The following is a 22983-nucleotide window of genomic DNA, read 5'->3' on the forward strand; positions in this document are numbered from 1 at the left end:
ATTACAAGAATTACCTATATAACCATACTTGTAAACGGAATTGTGGTCATGGTGCCCGTAAGGGGACAACATCCAAAGTCTTAAGCTAGGAAATAGCTAGTCTCTTTCATTCAACAATTACTAAATTCCTGTTCATGCTAGGTTAAATACTGGAAACTGACACGGTACCAGGAAACTCTCTTTTCTTAGGTTAGTTCAGTTATTAGGTCTACCAAGTGCCAGAAGCCAGGGACACGAAGGGCAGTGACATAATCTTTGCCTTCAGGAATTAGACAGTCCAGGAAGAGAGAGATACAGATGAGAGTAGGATATATCATAAAGGCTGTATGAGAACCAGAGCCTGGATTCAGTAGGGAAGAGTGGTCTGTTCTACCCAAGTGGAGAACAGCGATCAGAAGAGAGCGGAAAAGGCCTGCTAGGGCTGGAAACTGAGCCTCAGAAGCAGATTAGGTGTGTGACTGTACTGGGTTGAGGGAGTTTTTTTCTCTCTAAAAATTCTTAAAAAATACTTCATTTATTTATTTGACAGACAGAGATCACAAGTAGGCCAAGAGGCAGGCAGAGAGAGAGGAGGAAACAGGCTCCCTGCTGAGCAGAGAGCCCAATGTGGGGTTCGATCCCAGGACCCTGAGATCATGATCTGAGCCAAAGGCAGAGGCTTAACCCACTGAGCCACTCAGGCACCCCAAGTTGAAGGAGTTTGTGGGGAAGCAAAGACAGAGAAGTGAGGGAAGGGGTATGTTCAGGGGTCACAGTTCAAATAATGTGGAGCCCAGTGGGTGGGGTGAAGCACGCTACATGAGCGACTCAGAGAAACCTCACGGAGACCCTCACATTGTCCCCTAGGTCTGCTGGTGCACAGTATACAGAAGACAAGGTGGGAGGCAGAGCCAGCAGGAGAGGGGAGACAGGGCTTTAAGTAGGGTTGTAGGGGCACAAACTGGCTTGGGTCTGATGAGATCATCCCAGAGCAAGGCTTGATGTGAAATGGAGGCACTAGAGCCATTCTCAACTGCTGTGCCATTACAGACTGTGATGTCCCTTGGAAACTCATTTTAAAAAAGTATTTCCATATGTTGTTGGGTTTAACTTCCTGATTAAAACAAAACAAAACAAACTTTTATCTCTATGTTAATAAGTGAGCTTGGCCTATGATTTTATTGGCCTTTTATTAGACTGTCCTGGTTCAATTTTAATATGGTAAGACTATCCATAGATGACTTAGATTGCTTTTATTCTCTTTCTAGAATTGAAAATGGATTTGTAATAGAAAATCCTATCTTTTCCTTGAGGGATTGGTTAAATTGCCTAGAAAACCATCTAGGCTTAGATTTTTTTTTTCTTTTCTTTTTGCTCTTCTTTCTTTCTTCCTTCCTTTCTTTCTTACTTTTTTTTTTTTTTTTTTTTTTTTTTTTTTAAACAGGGGATGGTGGGAGGGCCAGAAGGAGAGAGAGAGAGAGAGAGAGAGAATCCCAAGCAGGCTCAAGGCCTAGTGCAGAGCCCAATGCAGGGCTCAATCTCACTACCATAAGATCATGACCTGAGCTTAAATCTAAAGTCAGATGCTTAAACCACTGAGTCACCCAGGTGCCCATAGGCTCACATTCTTTAATTTTGAGGAAGGAGGAAGTTTTCACCTACTCATTCAACTACTTTAATGGTTACTGGATTATTCAGATAGTCTATTTTTTTCTTCATCCAGTTTTATCATTTGTACATTTCTATAAAATTGTCTGGCTGATGGCAAATCTCTTTATTTTCAAAATTATCTGCATAAAGAAGCACAAGAATCTTTTGGGGAGATGGAAATATTCTGTATCTTATTTGTGGAGGTGGTTCATAGATATGTCAAAACTTATGAGGGACACATGGCCGCTCAGTTCGTTAAGCATCAGCCTTCGGCTCAGGTCATGATCTCAAGGTCCTGGGGTTGATCCCCACATCAGGCTCCCTGCTCGGCAGAGAGCCTGTCTCTCCCTCACCCTCTGCCTGCTGCTTTCCCTGCTTGTGCTCTCTCTTGGTCAAGTAAATAAATACAATCTTTAAAAAACCAAAACAAAATAAAAACTTACCAAACTGTGGTGTGGTCTGTAAAATATATTTTTGTTTTCCTGTATTGTAATCATTGTATTGTAAATATACGCAGTTCATAGTAAATAAGTTATACCTCATATGTGGATTCACGTTTGTCTGCAGGAAATTATACGAAGTATTTTTTGTGATTTTAAAAAATTCTCTCTGTATCTTTAGACATGTTTTCTTTTGTCTTAATATTGTTTATTTAGGTAATCTCTCTTCTTTGTGAATCTTGTTGAAGGTTTGTCCATTTCATGTTCTTTTAAATAACCAGCTCTGTGGGAAGAACTCTCAGCATCCATGTTTTCTTGATCTATCTGCCATGGTGCCTGGCACCTCCTCCCCATCCTCTCACCATTTTGTAGGGGTAAATGAGGGCATATAAGAGGTTAGATGCCTGGAGGAAGAGGGTACCTTTGTGGTAGAAGCCAGCGTTGAAGGGATGAGATTCCTTCTTTCAAGGTGTCCAGTGCAGTCGACAGATCAGGCTCAGAAGCTGCGAGGCAGCTTCCTCTGAGCAATGATACATGGCTAAAGTATCATTCGGTATCTTTGAGAACTCTCCTCAGAATATTTAAAGAGGGCTTAGCTGGCAGTGTGGACACTCACTACCCTTTAGGAACTACATTCTGTCACTTTTGTGTTCAGGGCCATAATACTGGCTCTTGGTGCATGACCCCACCTTCACTTGCCCACTGAACAAAATGGGTAGCAGAATCTGAAAATAATCTAGCATCAGTTAACTACTAAATGGTTCATATATTTGACTGTCTTGGAATTTGTGTATTTGTTTTGCCAGCTGAATGTATCTGACTAGTTACTTAATGCAGTTTATATTTTTCTTCTTATTTGTTAGAAAAAAAAAACTAGTCTTTGGATTTGTGGGAGCTAATTATACTTAATTGTTTAATGTCAAAACTCTATTGCTTTTTATTTTTCTTCTAGTCATCAAATGTCTTCTAGAAGAAAATATCATAATATGTGAGACAGACTATTTCAAAATGCAAGCTTATATCTTACTACTAAATATAAGCTGAGGAAATAATATCCCTATTAAAAGTATATTCAGAGTTGCCACTCAGTTGTCTTGAGGTTTATTCAAAATAAGCAGGTGTCATGCAACAGATGTATCAAGAATGTTATTGAGCATTACTCCCTGTCAGTATAAGATAATTGTGTGTTTTTGAAAACTTAAAAGTGTATGTTGTGGGTAGGACTGGGTTACTGAAAAAGTCTTACTATGTAACCTAATGCGAAATGCACTGTGCTTTTACTGAATAGTGCATCAGCAACAAGGTTATTTTAAATTTGAATTCCACCTCCTGGAATGAAAAAGGGGGTTGGGGTTGTGGGTGGCAGAAACTTGAGTAATCTTGTATCTTGCTTCCTTGTGCTATTTTTCTTTTTATGCATTTGAACTATGTTTTGTTTATTTTGTTTCAATCTTGAGGACAAAAGTTGGAAACCCAACAACCTATTGCTTAGTTTGCTGGAGTTGCCATAACAAAGTCCCCAGACTGGGCAGGCTTGAACAACTGATGCTTGTTTTCTCATGCTTCTGGGGGCTGGAAATCCGAGATCAAGATGTCCTCAGGCTTGGAATCTTCTAGACCTCTCCCCTTGGCTTGTAGATGTCTGTCTTCTCATAGTGTATTAACATTCTTCAGATAAATAGGACCAACAGGATGTGTGTGTCTGTGTGTGTGTGTTTATAGAGAGAGATGTATCTATCTATATAGAGAAACAGACAGACAGACTGAGACTGAGATTTACTTTAAGGAACTGGCTTGCACACTTGTGGTGACTTCGGAAATTTAAAATCTGCAGGGTGGGCTGGCAAGCTGGAGATTGAGGGAAGAGTCCAAAAGCAGTCAAATGGAACAATTCCTTTTTGCTTAGAGGTCAGTCTTTGTTCTAAAGCCTGCAGCTGGGGGCATCTCTAAATACAGTCATATTCTGGGGCACCTTCTGGACTGGCTTAGTTGGTTAAGCAGCTGGCTTCAGCTCAGATCATGATCCCAGGGTCTAGATTAAGTCCCATCTTGTTCTCTCTGCTCAACAGGGAGCCTGCTTCTCCCTCTTCTTCTGACACTCCCCCCACTGCTTGTACTCTCTCTCCCTCTGTCAAATAAATAAATAAAATCTTTTTAAAAAATAAAAAAATAAAGACTTCAGGTGATTGGTTAAGGCCCCCCACATTACAAGGGCAATCTGCTTTACTCAAAGTCCACCAATTTAAATGTTAATCTCATCCAAAAAATTTTTTTTTTGCAGAAAACATCCAAAATGATAGTTTGGCTAAATATCTGGGTACAGATATCCTGGCCCAGCCAGGTTGACACATAAAATTAGCCATCAGGCATGGTCTTCCTTCTCTATCTCTCTGTGTCCGAATTTCCTATTCTCTTTAAGGACATCAGTCATATTGGATTAGGGCCTGTCCTAATGACCTCATTTTAACCTAAAACTCTATCTCTAAATACAGTCATGTTCTGGGGTACCTGGGTGGCTCAGTCATTTAGCATCTACCTTCAGCTCAGGGCATGATCCCAGGGTCCTGGGGTCGAGCCCTGCATCAGGGCTCTGCTTGGCAGGAAGCCTGCTTCTTCCTCTCTCAATCTCCCTGCTTGTGTTCCCTCTCTTGCTATGCCTCTCTCTGTCAAATAAATAAATGAAATCTTAAATACATACATACAACAGTCATATTCTGAAGTCTTGGGAGCTAGAACTTCAACACATAAATTTTGAGAGAACACAATTCAGCCTATAAAGACCATTAATTGAAAAGTAAGCATACATAAAAGACAACTCTAAGGGGAAAAGAGCCTTCCCAACACTGAAAATGTGTTCTTTCCTCTGACTTTAGGATAAAGCATGTTTGTGAATCCTCAGATAAGCCAATTAGCTGGAATGGAAAGTAACTTTTTTCTATTCACATTTCTATAATCTAAAAGTCAATTTTGTTTTTCTTTGCCAAGAATATTTCTATTATCACAGTAATTAGAGATACAATTTTTTAAAAATTTCATACTCTGGTTATGTGTGGATTTCTACCTGTTTTCATTTTGTGCTTTAAAATTTCAGATTAGAGTGCAAATGTTTGAGATGTTTTTATCTTGAGTTATGAACTAATTTGAAATTGCTATTAAAAACAGAGCCACATTTCTGCTTTCTCTGGCAATATAAGAAATAAACAATGGGAAAATTACCAATAAAAATGAAGGGAAACATTAACAAGAGAATATAAAATAAGAACAAATCAGAAAACACATTTTCAAGGCTTCTCTGAAATCATAATATAATCTGACATTATCTCTTCTATTTTAGAATCAGTGCCTTAAGTCACATTTTCCAAAGCTGTTTAAATAAAGAGTAAAAGGCTCCTCTATTTCTGATACTGAAGAAATGCTTCTTTTCTCTCTCTCTCTCTTTTTTTTCTTTTTCTGCAGGTAATAAGGAGATTTTCCTTTCCAAAGCAATTCACAAGTCCTTCCTCGAGGTTAATGAAGAAGGCTCAGAAGCTGCTGCAACCTCAGGTCCCAAGTTATCATTTTCTACAATGTTTTCACTTTTATTTTTATTTGTATCTTTAAAACCATCTTGGGTGGGGGTTGGGGGTCATTTTTACAACAAAGCTAAAAAAAACTGACTCTGCTCTTAGAAGTCAAGCTAATGCTGAATCAGCTAGAATTTTCTAAATAGGATATGAAGCGTGCACTTAACTCCAGTGCCCCAAATACAGAGTAACTCCCACCTCTAATGAGAGGCAGGAGGACATTTGTGGCTCTGTAGAATAGATTTCCCTGCTGTGCTGCCTGTTTAAATATTTTAGATATTTTCTCATCACCCATTTAAACATTCTTCTTCTTACCTAATTACTTGCGGACACTAGTTCTTTTTTTTTTTTTTTAAGATTTTATTTATTTATTTGAGATAGAGAAAACGCAAGTAGGGAAGAGGGGCAAAGGGAGAGGGAGAAGCAGACTCCCTCCTGAGCAGGGAGCCCAACGGGGCTAGATACCAGGACCCTGAGATCATGACCTGAGCCGAAGGCAGACACTTAACCAACTGAGTCACCCAGGCCCTCCTGGAAACTAGTTCTTAATTTTGTCAAAAGTCTTGCTTTTTTAAAAGCACACACATAAACAAGACATAATAAATAATTTTAAGTAATTTTAACTGAATAATGCTGGTAAAATAATTTTTAATAAATAATTCTAAAATTTTGACCTAAATCACGTGTTCAAAGCAAAATGTTAAATGTCCTTGATTATTTTGAATGTTTTGATTTCCCCAGTTAAATGAGAATGATTTTTTCCAATGACATTTTTTCCCACTTATTTCTTTGGGTGTGTTTCAATCTCATGTTCCACTGCTATGTTCAAATTTTAGTAGGATTTTTCCTTCCTCTGGCAAAACGGAACCTATCATTTTTTTATGCTTCTGCATAAATTTGTCCACTAAAAGGATATCACCAGTTAAAACAGTGTTTTCAGGAGGAAATAGAAACACAGTAGTCTTGGGCATCAGGAAAGCCTAAAATCTTACATAATTTAATCTTGACCTTTTCCTTATAATGAATCACCCTGCAGCAAGTATAAAATGATTATCCCATAATAAGGATCTCAGGGGAATTCAGTTTCTCAGCCATAGGAAACATCATGCTTCTCTTACTGCTGCTTTTTCCCTTTAATCACTGCCATTCTGGCCACTTACTAGAACTATGTAAAAATCCCCATTTTAGACAAAAGGAAATAATGATCTGGGAATATAAAGAAACTTGGGTTTTTTTTTGTTTGTTTGGGGGTGTTTGTTAATTCTCCCCCTTTCCTTAGCTCAAAGGTCATTTTAGTAAAGCCATATATATTTATCTGAAACTGAGAATAAAAGTTTTGTAAGAAGCACAATAAATTTTTCTAGTATTTTTGGTGGATTGGAGGTAGGAAACTTGTGTGTGTGTGTGTGTGTATGTGTGTGTGTGTGATGTGTTTAAAGATCAAGTAGAAATGTTGTCACCTTCATAATTTTTTCTCTAAGTCTTTAAAATTTTGTTTCCTGTAAATTGTTGCCTTTGCATTAAATATAGATGGTGTTGGAGAAATTACTCATTAGTCTCTGCATATCCACAGACATGTAATTACTTTCTCCCTGCACTGTAGGAATGATTGCAATTAGTAGGATGGCTGTGCTGTATCCTCAAGTTATTGTCGACCATCCATTTTTCTTTCTTATCAGGAACAGGAGAACAGGTAAGTCTGTTATAAGAATGGAACTTTATTTATAGGCCAAAAAGAGATATTTTTTTTTTAAAAAGAGAGAGCATTTTTTTCCACATTACTTATCAGATCATGTCTAATATTCAAATGATTTTTTAAAAAGAATTATTTATATTTTTATTTTTAGAACACTGCTAATTGTCAGCAAGAAGGAAAGTAAATATCCCACTTTTTTGTTCACACCCTGTTTTGTTCACTTCCACCCCAACGCAGGTACGGTCTTGTTCATGGGACGAGTCATGCATCCTGAAACAATGAACACAAGTGGACATGATTTTGAAGAACTTTAAATCATTTCATATGCAAAATAGTAACTAAACGTGTTATGTTTGCAACTGGTGTATTTAAGATTTGTGTTTTACAGTATATCTTATGATAATATTTAAAAATAGTTCCAGATAAAACAATGTATGTAAATTATAAGCCAACTTGTCAAGGAATGTTATCAGTATCATTGAGGTAATAGTCCCATGGTGTCATTGTGTCTGTTGTGCTGGTATTTAAAATAAAAGTACATATTGATCATGTGAACAACTCTGTTTTCATTTCACAAGTTGTACTATAAGGATACTTCTAGGTAAACTTTGGAAATGGTGATTTTTGGGACATCGTAAATCTTTCATAATCGTGCAGAAGCAAAGCAGTGAAGTCAATTAGCAGTATTACACTTACCGTAAGAAAGCAATAACAAGTCAGATGAAGACAAGCAGTCCCCCAAAATAGAATTGTTATTTCTCTGAAGACGGTATATAGTGTGGTATAAAAGAATGTAAACTGAACATCTTCTGTAGGCTCTATAATAAAACTTGATAGAAAAAAATAGGACTATACAAACCCCTAGCTTATGGCTATAGCTTATTTACTATGTCTTTAAAAACCCACTGCACTTCAGCAGCCTGATATAGATTAGAAACCTGGTATATCACCATGTTTTGGTGCTCCAAGTAAAATCCAAATTATAACAAAGTTCCCGAGAGTCCCCAAATAAGCCTTATGAGCAAATTAATAATAAAAATATGCCCTTCCATAGGTCACCAGAAAATTAATAAGAAAAATCATGCTAGTGCAGATACTGTAAACTGGCATGTCAGGGGCTGAATGCTGCCCTTGGAGATGTTCTTGTTTATCCTTGTGGAAGGTTTTTATGTTTTGAACTTGAATGTAATTAGGGTATCACAGTCCTGGTTTCTCCCATTGGTCACCTGATGGCTCTAGGATGCATTTGTGTTTGGGTCTTCTAGAGAATATATTGAGTATTTTGCAGAATATACTCATCTTTTTTCCTAGTGCAAGAAGTAGTTGATTCCAGCGGGGTCACTGCCCACTTCTTAAGGTCTCCAGTGAATGACTTAGTCATCCTTTGGCTGATATAATGATAATCCTTGGGGCCAGGGTATGGGTGGGGGAAGGAGCTGAGGGAGAATGATTTCAGCAGGTTCCATGAATGGAACCAGACCCATGTGGCATATTTTTGATTCTATGATTAATAGTTGCAGAAAAAGTTTGAAACATTTTCAGAACTTAACAGAAACAATTTGCATGTGACTATCCTTTGTTTAGGTATTTTGCTATGATTTGGAGCCATCAACAAGAACTGATATTATTACTACTTTAATTCTGTTCAGGGGAGTGATTGTTTGGGGGAAACCAGACCTGACCCCAGACCTACTGAATTCTAAGCTCTGGGAAAAAGCTTGAAAATCTATGTTAAAAACTTGTTAAAAACAAGTTCCCTTGGTGAGCTTGTTACATGCTAAATCTTAAATGTCACAAAAATAAAGGATACACATGGAATGCTTACTTATATAGTAGTTGTTTCAATATGGTTAATTTATAGAAAATTAGACCAATCAATAACGTATCCTAAAGTATCGGAGCTTCTTAAACTCTGTGTGTAAGGGACTAACCTGGTGATCTTATTCAAAATGCAGATTCTCATTTAGTAGGTCTGGGGTGGGACCTGAAATTCTGCATTTCTCACAAACTCCCAGGTGTTGTGATTGCTATTGGTACACGGACTCAGTATCAGAACTCCCCGTAACATAAGGTTTGCATGTTTGGTACTTTTATATATAGAAACAGAGAAGCTGTATAATACTCACACAACTTGGAGAGATTTGAGTCTACATTAAAAATGCAGTGCCCTTACACAAAAAGAGAAAAATGGTTTTATTCTAAAGTTTCTTTTTTCATGTATATACTATGGAAAAATGCAGACTTCCGCTGCATATTAGAACACTTGAAATATATTCTTTAAAAATATAGAGACATTTATAGGCAATGTGCACAAAAAAATGTATGAATACCCGAGGACACAATACTTAACACTGAATCATTTACAGCTTATATTTTCAGAAGACTTACAGTTTTTTCATAAGGCTGAGGTTATTGTAGAACAGTGCTCTTTTCATTTATAATGTACGCAGATTGGGCTAACTGATGTTGATTCAGTATTGTTATTCAGAGTTTGTGATATTCTTCATTACCTTATCACTACTAGTTAAGCGTTACATATATTGCTATATCTGTATGTCCATCAGTCAGCTAAAGGAGTTACCTGTAAGGAAGAGTAAACATCATTAGATAAGCATATGAATTTTATAACACCCCAAATGCAATTTTTACTAGCTGATCTAAGATTAAACTCTATCATCCATGATGTTTACCTTAAAATATTTCAATACAATTTAGATGTCCCTTAAATTAAAATGGATTCTGCCTTGTTATTAGCATGTTTCTGGAATGCATAAAAATAGATACTTAATAGTACCAGGTTTTTCCTATTGTTTGACTTTGTTTATAATTTCTTTAATATCTTCTGTTCTATTAAAAAGGTAACATCACATAGTTCAGTTCCATTTCCTTTCAAAAGTGTAGTTGATCACACACACATGCACACACACATTATACACAGCTTATGGAAATGTCTTTCTCTTTGAATATATACTTTGGGAAGAAATAAATAACAATTATATGTCTTTTGCTTTTATTTTAAATCTTTCTAGCTTTCCTGAGGTATAATTCACAAAATTGCATATGTTTCAAGTGTACAATGAGATTTCATATACATATACAGTATGAAATGATTACCCAAAATGCATCCATGATATCTTACCTTTCTGTGTGTGTGTGTTGAGAAGATTTATTCTCTTAGCAAATTTCAAGCATACAATAGAGTATTCTTAACTACAGTCACCATGCTTATTTTTGTTTAAGATTCCACATTATGAAAGAGATCATACAATCTTTGTCTGTCTTTATTTGGGTTATTTCACTCAGTCATAGTGTCCGGCAGATTCATCTATGCTGTTGCAAATGGCAGGATTTCCTTCTTTTTTATGGCTGAATAATATTCTTTTGTATATTTGTGTATATATGTATATGTACATATATCACAAAGGAATATATATATTACATTTTCTTTATTCATGCATCAATGGATACTTAGATTGCTTCCATATCTTGGTTATTATGAATAATTTTGCAACAAACATGGGAATACATATTTCTTCAAGATACTAAATTTTGGGGCACCTGGGTGGCTCAGTGGGTTAAGCTGCTGCCTTCGGCTCAGGTCATGATCTCAGGGTCCTGGGATCGAGTCCCGCATCGGGCTCTCTGCTCAGCAGGGAGCCTGCTTCCCTCCCAATCTCTCTGCCTGCCTCTCTGTCTACTTGTGATCTCTCTCTGTCAAATAAATAAATAAAGTCTTAAAAAAAAAGATACTAAATTTTGTTTCCTTTGGAGATATTTTAGATATTAACCATTTACCATATATGTGATTTGCATGTATTTTCTCCCATTTTGTAGGTTGCCTTTTCATTTTGTTGATTTCCTTTGCTGTGTTAAAGCTTTTTAATTTGATGTAGTCCCACAGGTCATTTTTGCTTTTGCTGCCTGTGTTTTTGTAATGTCACAGCCAAAAAATTATCGCCAAGACCAATGTCAAGGAGCTCTTTTCCTGTGCTTTCTTCTGAGTGCAAACATGGAGAATATGATACTTAGCCCAGCCTTTTTGTTTCATGTCTGCCAACAAAGTTATTCTTGAAGGAATGTTGAAGCCTCGACATGCACATAAAAATAGCTTATGGGAAAAAAATCTGTCTCTCATGAAGACAAGGAGAGAGATTTCCACAGAAGAGTCAGTTTGTGTATTTTCTGTTAATTACTTTGGTTCAGTGTATAGGAGATGGTTTAACATTAATAAGCTAAGAGCTAACAGTGCATCCTGTTCATACCAGCTTCTGATTTTGGTGAGACAAAGATCCATGTATTTGTGAAAACAATGTTTAATTAATGCAAATAATACCAGTGCAGATAAAACATGTACTGTCCTTAGTCCAGATACACTCTTTATTATACATTAAGTATAGATGAACTTTTCCTCTATTCGAAAATTGCAGAGTTTTTGTTTAACTGGGGAGAAATAAAGTGGTTATGTGTGACATATGGCATGTTCCAGAAAATGTTTCTTCAGCAGTCATCACAGCTTCCAGCTGATGTAGCAGTTTTTTTCTCTTCCTCAAATAGGAGACACATTAATGTTTCATCTCTCTTTTTCTGAAAGTTTTGTGATAATTCATGGATACATAAGTCTGACATTTGTTCACACAATTGCTCTTTGCTCTGCCTGTTATTCAAAGAAAATTGCTGATGGAGAGATTATCGTTTTCTGTATGATTGAGTGACCCCCCCCCCTTTCTGGTGTTTTCTGCTTAAATATTTATAACCAGATAGCTATGGAAGAAACACAGCCTGTGATAATGGGAGGGAACCAAGTTTAAACACCAGATCTGCCACTTACTAGATATCTGTCTTTGGAACAAGTTGTATAATCTATCCTTTCAAATAGTAACATCTACTTCATAGGGTTGTATTAGGATTAAATGATATACTATGCATGAGGAATATAATTTGACACATATTAGTCACTCATGGAAGGCTAGCTATTAGCATTAACAATCTCATATTGCAGATCTTCTAAGGCACATAATTTCTCACATTTCAACAGATACAAAAATGGAGTGATCGATAGTGTCTCACAATGGTCGGTAAAGGTGGCAGCCATGACATAGATGGCATTGATTGTGCATGGAGTAATCTTGTTGCATGACAATCGTCTAACTGTAATCCCTTGGATTTTCAGTCAGCAAACTATTTGAGAACAAACCATAATGACTATTTGAGGAAACATCGTAAGTCCTGATTATTGTCTAAAAACCTTTCATTGATTTTTTTCTTGTAAGATAAAGTGCCAGTTTCGAAATTTGTAGAATAGTTGTCAATAGCTTAGAAGAAAGTTCTAGAGACAGAAACTGCAGGCTGGGCATGACTGTGTCACCAATGCTTTTAGGGTCATGGAGGACAACAGTATGGGCAAAGCAGACATCAAGCACTGAGCAGGAAGTGACTTGGATTTGGACTCTGTGTTGTAGAAACGTATTTTGCTTTGCTTTGCATTGATTTCACATATTTTCTTTTAAAAATGTACATAACTATGACACACAATAAAATTTATTTAAATAAGTCTAAAAGACATATTTAAGTTTTGAATGAGTTTAAAATAAACACTTACTCTAGTCAACTTTGCCACAGTTTAACTGAGTGATTTTTTTTCTTCCTTAGTAGTACATAAAACAAAGGAGTGTCTTACAATTTATGTCTTGAATTGGATAAAATATTCACATCGGCACTTGTGAAGGAATCACATTTATTAAAGTACATAGCAGGTGGAAATGGTGTCACCTATAATTTCCAAAAGAGTGCCTTCATCGGCTATTAGAAGAGTTATGTAGAAGTTGAAATTCAAAGAGGGGAGGGAGTAAGTGAGGGAGGAAAGCAAGAAGTAGAAAAGCAAATATTCACAAGCTTCCTGCAAATGGTAATTTGCTCTCCACAAAATGACTCTGCAGTACCTAGAGTGAACTAAACTTGGTCATTAAAAAAATATCTGAAAGAAGATTGTTTCTGGTCTTTGTCACATAGAGGTGAACATTAATAACCAAAACGTGTCTGTGTGATGAGGGCAGGGAAAGGGCTGGGAATGTTGAATCCAGTTTGTCTTTTAAAAAAATTACATCTCTTAATGTGGCTTAATAACATTCTCACTTTACATACTGTTCATGCTCATTAGAGGCAGTCCATGAAGAGGCTGATAACGATCAGGTTTAAATTGCCGAGGTTTCATTTTGCCCTGCAAAATTTTTTTCTCGTTCAATAAGAATCTTTTCTCCAATAAGGTTGTTTTAATTAGCTGGTCTAACAATTTGCAGAAGCTATGATCACACAATACTTCCTTAGCAGCAGACTTTAAATTTTTAATTTCATTGTCTTTACATGGATTACACTGAAGCCAATTTCTAGAGTATTTCCTATGTCATAATGATACCAGTGGAGGAAACTTTAAAATAAATGTTAGATCTTGATCTTTGAAATACGCTATCTTTCCAATTGAAATTATTCAAAAATATCTACTTGAATCAAATGAAGTGAAATGTATTTTGTTCATTTGGCTTCTACTTCCAGTAGCAATTTCTGAATTTTTTTCACCAGTATAAATTACATTCATAGTGCCAAAATTCTTTAACAAGAACTAAAGCATTAGAGATTTACCTGGGAAAGTTTTAAAAGGGAAAATGATATGCCACAAGATGTCACTGTAATCCTAATAAATGGATAAGGTAATAATCGCTTTTATTTCAATGTTTAAAGAGGTTAGGTGAAAAACCCTCACAATAGATACAACACAGTTGCTAACATTACAGACCATCTTTTCAGATCTACACAAAACTGCATCCTGGCATGAACCCCCGGCATTAAATGGCAACTCTTACAGAGCCGAATAAGAAGCTTCTCTTTTGGAAAAAAAAAAAAAAAAAAAAAAAAAAATCTTCATTTCATGACACAATTCCATCTAGCCTATTTCTGATTCAGATTTGAAGTGGAATACTACTTTGCATTCTTTGGAAATAAAAACTCCAGGTTAAAGATCCAGTAGAAGCTCATTAGACCCATTCTCTGTTGTCTTTGATGTCTATGAAAGTTTCCATTGCCAGCCAAAATGGACATAAAATTGTGAGAAAAACAGTTTGGGCCATTAAAAAAAAAAAAAAAAAAAAAAGGAAAAGAAAAATCTTGCTTGGTAATGTACTTGAGACACAAATAGTAAATGAACTGCCCATTCTTGTTAATTTCCCCATTGAAAGTCTTTTTCTGATTACTTTCCTATAGTCAAAGCACACAGATGAAAGGGGAATCTATAAATCTACTTCAACTATAGTGACAAAATCATGGGGCAAAGTGTTTAGGCGGTTCTTTCAAGATCACTTTTACTATTACTTACCATTACCACTCTCTATCATTACCTGGTAGAGAGAATAACATATCATTTATGAAAGGAATCTCTACTGTGTCTCTGAATGTGTAAAATAATGTCATAATCAGAGTCCTTAGTTGATAATTACAAGAGACTGATAGCATGGCATACATGGATTTGAAGGCAACTTTTTAAAAATTGCCCCTTACTTAAAAAAAAGAAAAAATGTCTACATGAAAACATTTCAAAAAGGAAATCCTTATAAGTAGGTATGTAAAAGCCTTTGCTATCTGTAACTTTGGTTATCAGTTTTCCTTTTACTAAAGTTTTTCCATATGTATTCACTTAAGGATTATTACTTTATCATACACTAAAGATAGAAAGACGAATTAGACACAGAGCCAACAGACTCCTAAAGCCCTTGAAACCTAGCTGAAAAAGGCAACTGTATTAGCAGATGACATTAGGATAGAAGCTCATATTGGGTGCAGCTGGGATATAAATAATATAATGAGTTCTTTAGGACGGGGGCTAAGGATGTCTGGTTCTATAGAAACCCCAAAGAGGAGGCAACAATGATCTTCAGATGGTTATTTTTCCTCTTGATATGCTGATTTATTTTCTCTGTACCAAAAGAAAACTTGACAAAATGCATGATTTCAGTTTTCTTTTCAGCTTGATACATTAACTTATCAAACCAACCATTTTGTACTTTGCATGACATTGCTAACATGAAAGAAATGTAAGAAATTATTTACTTGAAAATAGAAAACATTTCTAAAGAGGTGTTTTCTAAAGTAATACTGCTGTGGCTGCATATTCATATTGAATTCTATACTTGTTTGCTTTTGCACATTACTTACTGCTAAAAAAGGTGCTTACCCAGTGCTTACTCACTGGTCGTGAGAAAGGAAAAGATTTAATGAATCACTTTGATGGCTAATAAAGATACAGTAAAGCCTATGAGTTTATCTTGTCAGCTAGAAGTTCTCTCCCCATTAGTAAAGCATTTTTAGACACCCTCCCCCACATAGTCTCTAGAGTTTAGGAAAATGACTTCTCACATGTGATAGGGCACAGTTAGAATCTGTGAGGAATCAGTACAGGCATTGATGGCCCTGATGCTTACTCCTAGGTGAGGGAGATTATTCTAGTTCTGGCACAGAAAGAATTTTCATGGCCAGAACTTAGACATCTAAGCTTTTACTGGGCACTGACCTGGCTGAGAATGGACAGGAACAAGCTGACATCCTAATGCTCTTCCAGCCTTGGGTAGATCTCCATCTAAGAGGGTCACTAGGACCACCACCTCTTAGATAACTTCTACAAGGGACGTACAGAACATCTGGTGTTGTTTCTATTCTTTGCACAGCTTTTTTGTTATTTGGAGCACAAACTCACATATTGGCAACCCAAACCCAACCCAAGTCTTTCTTATCCACCCTGAAACCCCAACCGGCTTCTTTGGTCTGACCCAATACTTGCTACGGCTTCTTGTTAAAGTAAAAGTTCTAGCTACTGTCAAACAGAAGACATTTGCTTCAGAGAATTGAATTTTTTTAAAATTTAAAAACAATTGGAGAGGTGTTTGGGTGGTATAGTCATTTGGGCAGCCAATTCTTGGTTTCAGCTCAGGTCATGATCTCAGCGGTGTGGAATCTGCTTGAGACTCTCTTTCCCTCTTCCCCTGCCCCTCCCCCACCTCTCTAAACAAATAAGCCTTTTTAAAAAACCAAATCTATATATATGTATTTATATGTACTACACACACAAACACACACACACACACAAAATAGGCAGAGAAACTGAATAGACATTTTTCCAAAGAAAGCATGCACACAGCCAATAGCTCATAAAAAGGTACTCAATATCAGTAATCATTGGGGAAATGCAAATCAAATCCACAGCGAAATATCATTTATACCTGTCAGAATGGCTTTCAGAAAAAAGACAAGAAATAGCAAGTGTTGGCAAGGATGTAGAGGAAAGGGAACTCGTGTACACTGTTGGTAGGAATTTAAATTGGTGCAGCCATTATGGAAAACAGTATGGTGATTCCTCAAAAAATTAAAAATAGAACTACCATATGATCCAGCAATCCCACTTCTGAATAAATATGCAAAAGAATTAAAATCCCTATCTCAAAGAGCTATCTCTACCTGCATGTCCACTGAAGCATTATTTATAATGGCCAAGGCATGGAAACAAACTAAGAGTCCACAATGGATGAATGGATAAGGAAGATGTGGTATGTAAACACAATGGGATGTTATTTAGCCATAAAAAAGAAGGAAAGTTTGCCATTTGCAATAACATGGATGGACCTTGAAGGCATCATGCTAAGTGAGATAAGTTGGAGAAAGACTAATACTGTATGATCTTATATGTGGAAACTAGAAAAACTGAACTTACAGAAGCAGAGAATGGATGGGTGGTTGCCAGAGGCCAGAAGTGGAGAGTGGGGGAAATGGGCGAAGGTGGTCCTAAAGCACAAATGAGTAATTAAAAACAAACCTAACAGTTGATAGGAAGGGAAAAGACAGACCCAGCCCTGTGGCAAAATAAAATAAAATAAAACAAAATAAAATAAAATAATAAACATAGCCTTTCACCACTAGTTCTTTTTTTTTCCTGGGCACACAGCATATCCCAGCTTACTCTGCAGTTGGGTGCAACTAAGTAAATTCTGGCCAAAGATATGTGAGTAGACATATGTATGTCATTTTATTATCCTCTACCTCCTTCTCTCCCCTCACCTATTAGCTGGATGTAGAATGTCTGGAGAGGGGCTCAGCCCAAGGAGCTAGGACGACTCCAAGGGGGGAAAGGGCCTGGGTTTCTGAGTTGCCACTTGCAGTAAAGGTGTCCAAGAGAGCCATGAGACCAAGAACACTCATTTAACCAGTGCATGAGCAAACACTACAACTTGTCAACTTGAATAGCTAAGTAGCTAAAGTCAAATCTTTTTATTATGGCAGTTAGCCTACTGTGCCTTCTCTGAGCACGTACATACATGACCAATGTCTTCCCGTAGGTATGTTATATGCTTTTTCCCTTTTTTCCACTTTTCTCCCCTGACATTTTACTAAAATAAGACACTGTAATACACTTATCCTAGGTAACAGTGTGATCCCCAATAGCAGACACATGTATTCTAAATGGTTGCTCTCTGAAAGGCTGTACTGAGAGGCTAAATAATGCAGGACCTTATTTTCAGGAGGGTTATTTTTTTCTTTTCTTAAAATATTTTGTTCACTTATTTGATACAGGGAGAGAGAGATCACAAGCAGGCATAGAGGCAGGCAGAGAGAAGGGGGTGGGGATGGGCTCCCTGCTGAGCAGAGATGCCAGTCCCGATGTGGGACTCGATCCTAGGACCCTGAGATCATGACCTGAGCTGAAGGCAGAAGCTTAACCCATTGAGCCACCTTTCCAAAGGCTGGCCCCTTCATCAGCCCCCTTGCACAGGCCCAGCCAGTCAACTACTAGGTACTGATTAGATTTTTGCCGCTTCTCTGCTTCCAACTATGAGAACCAAATACTTGAAGCAGCCTTTTGTTTCCTGGACCAGTCTGCCCCAGGACATTGCATTTTTTCCCCCGACTCTCTCTTTCTGAGGAGTTCAAAAATACACTGAAAAAGAGATCTGACTGCTGGATTGCCTCCCACCCTTTCGGGCTGAGACAGCTAGGGCTATTGACTACTTTTAACCTTATCATCTCTTGCCAGGTCTGATACACTAAGAAAAGCAGCCAGGCAGTATAATACGGTATCTTGTTAATGAATGTTTATTTATTTATTAATTCATTCACTATTGATTGAGCATCTACCTGGCTCTATGGGGGCACAGAGAAGCCAGTGAGCTTGGCTCCACCCCAAGCCTCAAGAGAGCTTACACTGCTGTAGAACGAGCCAGGAGAGAGATGGACATGTACAGAGGCAGTTATGATCCTGTGCAAGGTGTATGATATTTGTCAGAATTAACTGAGCTGTGCAAATGCAAGATTTGTGCATTGTGCTATAAGTAACATAATACATTCAAAAAGGTGCTGTTTAAAAGGACCCTATTAGGGCATTTTTTAAAAATAACATTTGTGATTAGCCTCCCCCTTCCTCTGCTGCAAGGAACATTTCCTTTAGATTTGTTTTCATACTGCATTTATTTAAATATATTTACTTGTTATTTCTGGTGTTTAGTTTGGACCTTTATTTTCCCTTGAAAATCAAGATGTTTACTGATCCTTTATAAACTAACCTACTTTGGGGGTATTTATGGCATTCTCATTTCACAGGCATCACACAAATTAAAACAGTGCTAAAATACTTTGAAAATATAACAGGCTATGGAAGCTCTAAAAGATAACAGAACAGATGAGGGAAAACTTGCAAGCAATTTAGCAGGTTTGTGTGCACTTTCCCCCAGAGACATAAACCGAGTTCAAGCTATCAATATGTGAAATCAACTCTGAGAATAAATTTCAAACTCAGAACAGATGAAGCCCTGAAACCCAAAATGTCAAGCAAAAACAAACACATAAAAGCAATAGTCTAAAACAAAACTATGTGCCCCAAATACTATAATGAGAAGGACATAAAGAGAATATTTTTTAAAAGATTTTTTATTTATTTACTTGTCAGAGAGAGAGAGAGAGTGAGCACACAGGCAGACAGAGTGGCAGAGGGAGAAGCAGGCTCCGTGCTGAGCAAGGAGCCTGATGTGGGATTCTACCCCAGGACGCTGGGATCGTGACCTGAGCCGAAGGCAGCCACTTAACCAACTGAGCCACCCAGGCATCCCGAGAATAATTTTTAATGAGAGTATAGAAAAGCAACAGGTCATCAAATATGATCTTTGAGAAATATATTTTTAAAATGTTTTTCAAAAATAAATAGTTCTATTTTTTAGGTTGTTAAAATCATGACACACTCAGTAAATACTATGAGTAACATATCAAGTAGTAATATATTTCCCATTATGAATGTGTATGTTTACAAGGCAGACCTTAAATTTTTGAAAGTGGAAAGAAATATAATCACCTATTCCTTCAGTGGTGACTTTGCAGTTTCAACTATAACCAAGACCATTTTTATATTTCACTAAGTTAAAGAAATTAATTTCTTAATTTCTTATTTCTTAAAGAAATAAATTAAATTTATCAAATACTGCTAGAATTTGATATAAGTCATAGATGGGCACTGCAAACACAATGGAAAATTAACCTGCGAAACATCTCAAAAACAGAATTGCTCTTTTTGTGTATTTGCACTTAAAGACCTCCCAGGATGCATAGTTTACTCTAAAGCAATGTAGGTACTGATGTTTTCTGCTAGGAGTGACCCCTAGGGACCCAACCATGATTCATTTGCTCTTAAAGAGAACCTGGTTCAACCTTGCATTTTACAGTCAAGGAAGCAGACACCCAAAGAGAGTGTAGCGCTTGCCCAACATACCCATCATTACCCACTTTGTCATCATCTTGAATTTACTGTGCCCTCTCTATGTGCTGGCCATTGAGCTGTACACATGTACACATATTGTACCATGTCACCCTCTTAACAATCCTAAATGTGAGGGGTGCCTGGGTGTCTCAGTTGGTTAAGAGTCTGCCTTCAGCTCAGGTCATGATCCCAAGGTCCTGGGATGAAGCCCTCTGCTCAGCAGGGAGTCTGCTTCTCCCTCTGCCTCTCCTGCTCCCCTTGTTTGTGCTCTCTCTGTGTCTGTCTCTTTCTGTCAAATAAATAAATAAATAAATAAATAAATAAATAAATAAATAAAATCTTTAAAAAAATCTCGGGTGTTATTTTCACCCCTATTTATGAATGAGCAAAAGAACGTTCAAAGCAGTTGCATACCATGCTCAGGGGCACACAGCTAAAATGTAAGTCCTAGGGGCTCCTTCTTCAGAGCCCGCATTCTTAACCAGTGCACCAAACTGTTTATTGGTTGTTGTGCCATTGGTTAGAATCCAGGGCTCAGGACTACCAAGCAGTCAGTAGAGCTATGACATAATTTGCCCCATTTTAGGCACTCAAAGATATTATGGAGCAAACAAATAAATGAAAATTAAATGCACAAAACATAATGCCATGTCTTCACAAATTTGTCTCTAGCAAATTTTAATCAATACATTTGAAAGAGTGGCTCCATCTATACAGTTAACTAGACATACTTTATTTCCTTTCAAAATTACCTCTCCATTTGAGTCACTATTTTAACAGAAGATAAAAGATACTTCAGATAGGCTCACTGTGCATTAATTGCCAAGAATTGTGACCTGAGATATGGTTAAGATATATGAGTGCATATTGAAGAAAATAAGAATAAATGGAAACAACAAAGAAATAATGAATGATAAAATTGAAACTATTCATTTTTTAAAGAATTAATATAACACCAGTTTTTGAAATTTCTAATAAAGAGATGGCCTATATAGTATATAGTGATATGTATATATACATACCTATACTTTCCTAAGGGAGGGTTGATTTTTATGTCAATATACTGTCACCTGATACTTCTTTATTAGAGCTTTAATTTCATCTATCAGGTATTGAATAAAATGGCCAGCAAGGCAGACAAGAATCCATTTTAATCTATCATAATCCTATGTTTCAGATTTCTAGGAAAATACAAATTTAAAGTATGTATTCTGCCCACACCCCTTATTACAAAACACACTTTTTATTTCCACATTTTATACCAACATGCCCTATCCTGGACTTTTTCTTCGAGCCAAAAATCAATATATTCAGTATCAATTTATTCAATAAATATTTCCTGGCTGTCCCTTACATACCAGGCCCCTAGGATAGAGGACTGAGCATTAGTCCTATTTTTGCATTCAGTGGCTCTGTGTCAACTTGGTGGTGAATTGTACATTAAAATTCAGTTGACCTTTAAAAAAGGCTTAAACTGTTTCTTTTTGCCAGATTTGTGATTGCCTGGGAAATTTCTATAACAGAGTTTAAAATGGATTTTTGTTTTTTCTTTTAAATTCTGTTTAGTATTTCAGATAGTAAAGGGTTTTTTAAAATTAAAGATGAAAAATTTTAAGTTACTATGAGTTTCAACAGAGTTCATCTCCAAAGGAGAATATATCTATAGGTATTTGCTTTTTCATGGAAAAATCAGGTAATTTCTATAAGATATTACAGCCAAATATATTTTTTGAATCCATCATGTAATATTTTTCACCACTGCTTCATAATCTTAATAATTTCTGTGACTTTTTAAAAATAATATCCACTTACTGTATGAAACATAAACTAAGTGTCCATCAAAACAGGTAGATGAGTCAATTATCACAGATTCAGACAATAGAACAGTATGTATCAGCTAAAGAAAATAAACCAGAATTTCACAGATTAATCTGAAAAAAAAATCATAAACACATAGTATTGAGCAAAATATATATACACATATAGTATGACACCATTTCTTTCCCCGCATCTTATCCTAGTCTTTTATTAATTAAACAGTAATCTTTAACAATAAATGCAGAAGGAAAGCAATAAACAAAAGCAGGGGATTTGCATAGTGGATGGGAAATGATTGTAAGCCTTGGCAAACCAGAAAAGTTTGTTTTGTTCCATGGGACCAAGAGTCTAGAATGTGGTGTACTCCCTCTTCTTCTCCCCCACAAAGGTCTCAAACAGCTTAGAGGGGAGGCTGGATGTGATAACTGGTCCTAATTTTTGCTATTAAACCATTTTTCTTGATCTTGGTCTCTGACTCTATACATTCTAGACTGTTCTGTGGATTTGTAATAAACTTCCAAGATGAAGAGAAATTTCTTGGTTATTGTTTGCCTGAAATCTTGGCTTGTGTTCATCTTATTAAACAAAAAATGTGCTCCAAAAACGCTCACAAGTACAACTACAAAACTTCTTTCTTTGCTAGTGGTTTCATAGCCTGGGCCATCATGTGAACAACAGGCAGGTGAGTGGGTGGGAAGGGAGAAATGCTATGCTGTTTACAATGCTGTACCTGACGCACTCATATCTGATACCATTTGTATAAAATTTTAAGCCACATATAAAGGTACAATATAGTACTAAATGGATGTGCACAGTAAAAACATAAAAACCTGTGTGGACTGATGACAAATTTCGGATGGTGGAGATGGAGAGGAAAGACTAGAAATGAGACCAAAGAAGGGCATCCAAGGGAGGAAGATATCAAATCTATCTGTACTATAGAGCAATAATTAACCTCTAGGCAGAACTTAGAGGTGATTCTAGGGTCCCAAGCTGACAGCCTTTTGTCCAATATCAGAACGTGCTTGTTTCCTATCACTTAATTTTTTCAAGTCATTT

General features: G+C 36.6%; 1 protein-coding gene, 1 long non-coding RNA gene and 1 pseudogene across 5 annotated transcripts in view; 1 reads left to right on the forward strand and 2 right to left on the reverse strand.

Annotated features, from left to right (window-relative positions):
- The window catches only part of SERPINI1 (serpin family I member 1), a 72881-nt gene extending 64998 nt beyond the window's left edge, over window positions 1-7883 (forward strand). For all 4 annotated transcript variants that reach the window (XM_032836095.1, XM_032836093.1, XM_032836092.1 and 1 more), the window contains 3 exons: window positions 5526-5612; window positions 7236-7325; window positions 7566-7883. In XM_032836095.1, the coding sequence (XP_032691986.1) occupies window positions 5526-5612; window positions 7236-7325; window positions 7566-7642 (254 nt within the window). In that variant the 3' untranslated portion in view covers window positions 7643-7883. The remainder of the gene's footprint in view (window positions 1-5525; window positions 5613-7235; window positions 7326-7565) is intronic.
- LOC116854336 lies at window positions 7441-9908 on the reverse strand. The gene is made up of 2 exons (XR_004380133.1): window positions 9693-9908; window positions 7441-7598 (listed from the first exon to the last, which is right to left on the reverse strand). It is a non-coding gene; the product is annotated as an uncharacterized LOC116854336 (long non-coding RNA).
- Window positions 9909-22355: 12447 nt separating this feature from the next.
- Window positions 22356-22588, reverse strand: LOC116854335 (annotated as a pseudogene).
- Window positions 22589-22983: the final 395 nt, after the last annotated feature.

The sequence above is a fragment of the Lontra canadensis genome, unplaced genomic scaffold, assembly GCF_010015895.1.
Source record: "Lontra canadensis isolate GAN:19392208 unplaced genomic scaffold, GSC_riverotter_1.0 scaffold90, whole genome shotgun sequence".
Classification (NCBI taxonomy): domain Eukaryota; kingdom Metazoa; phylum Chordata; class Mammalia; order Carnivora; family Mustelidae; genus Lontra; species Lontra canadensis.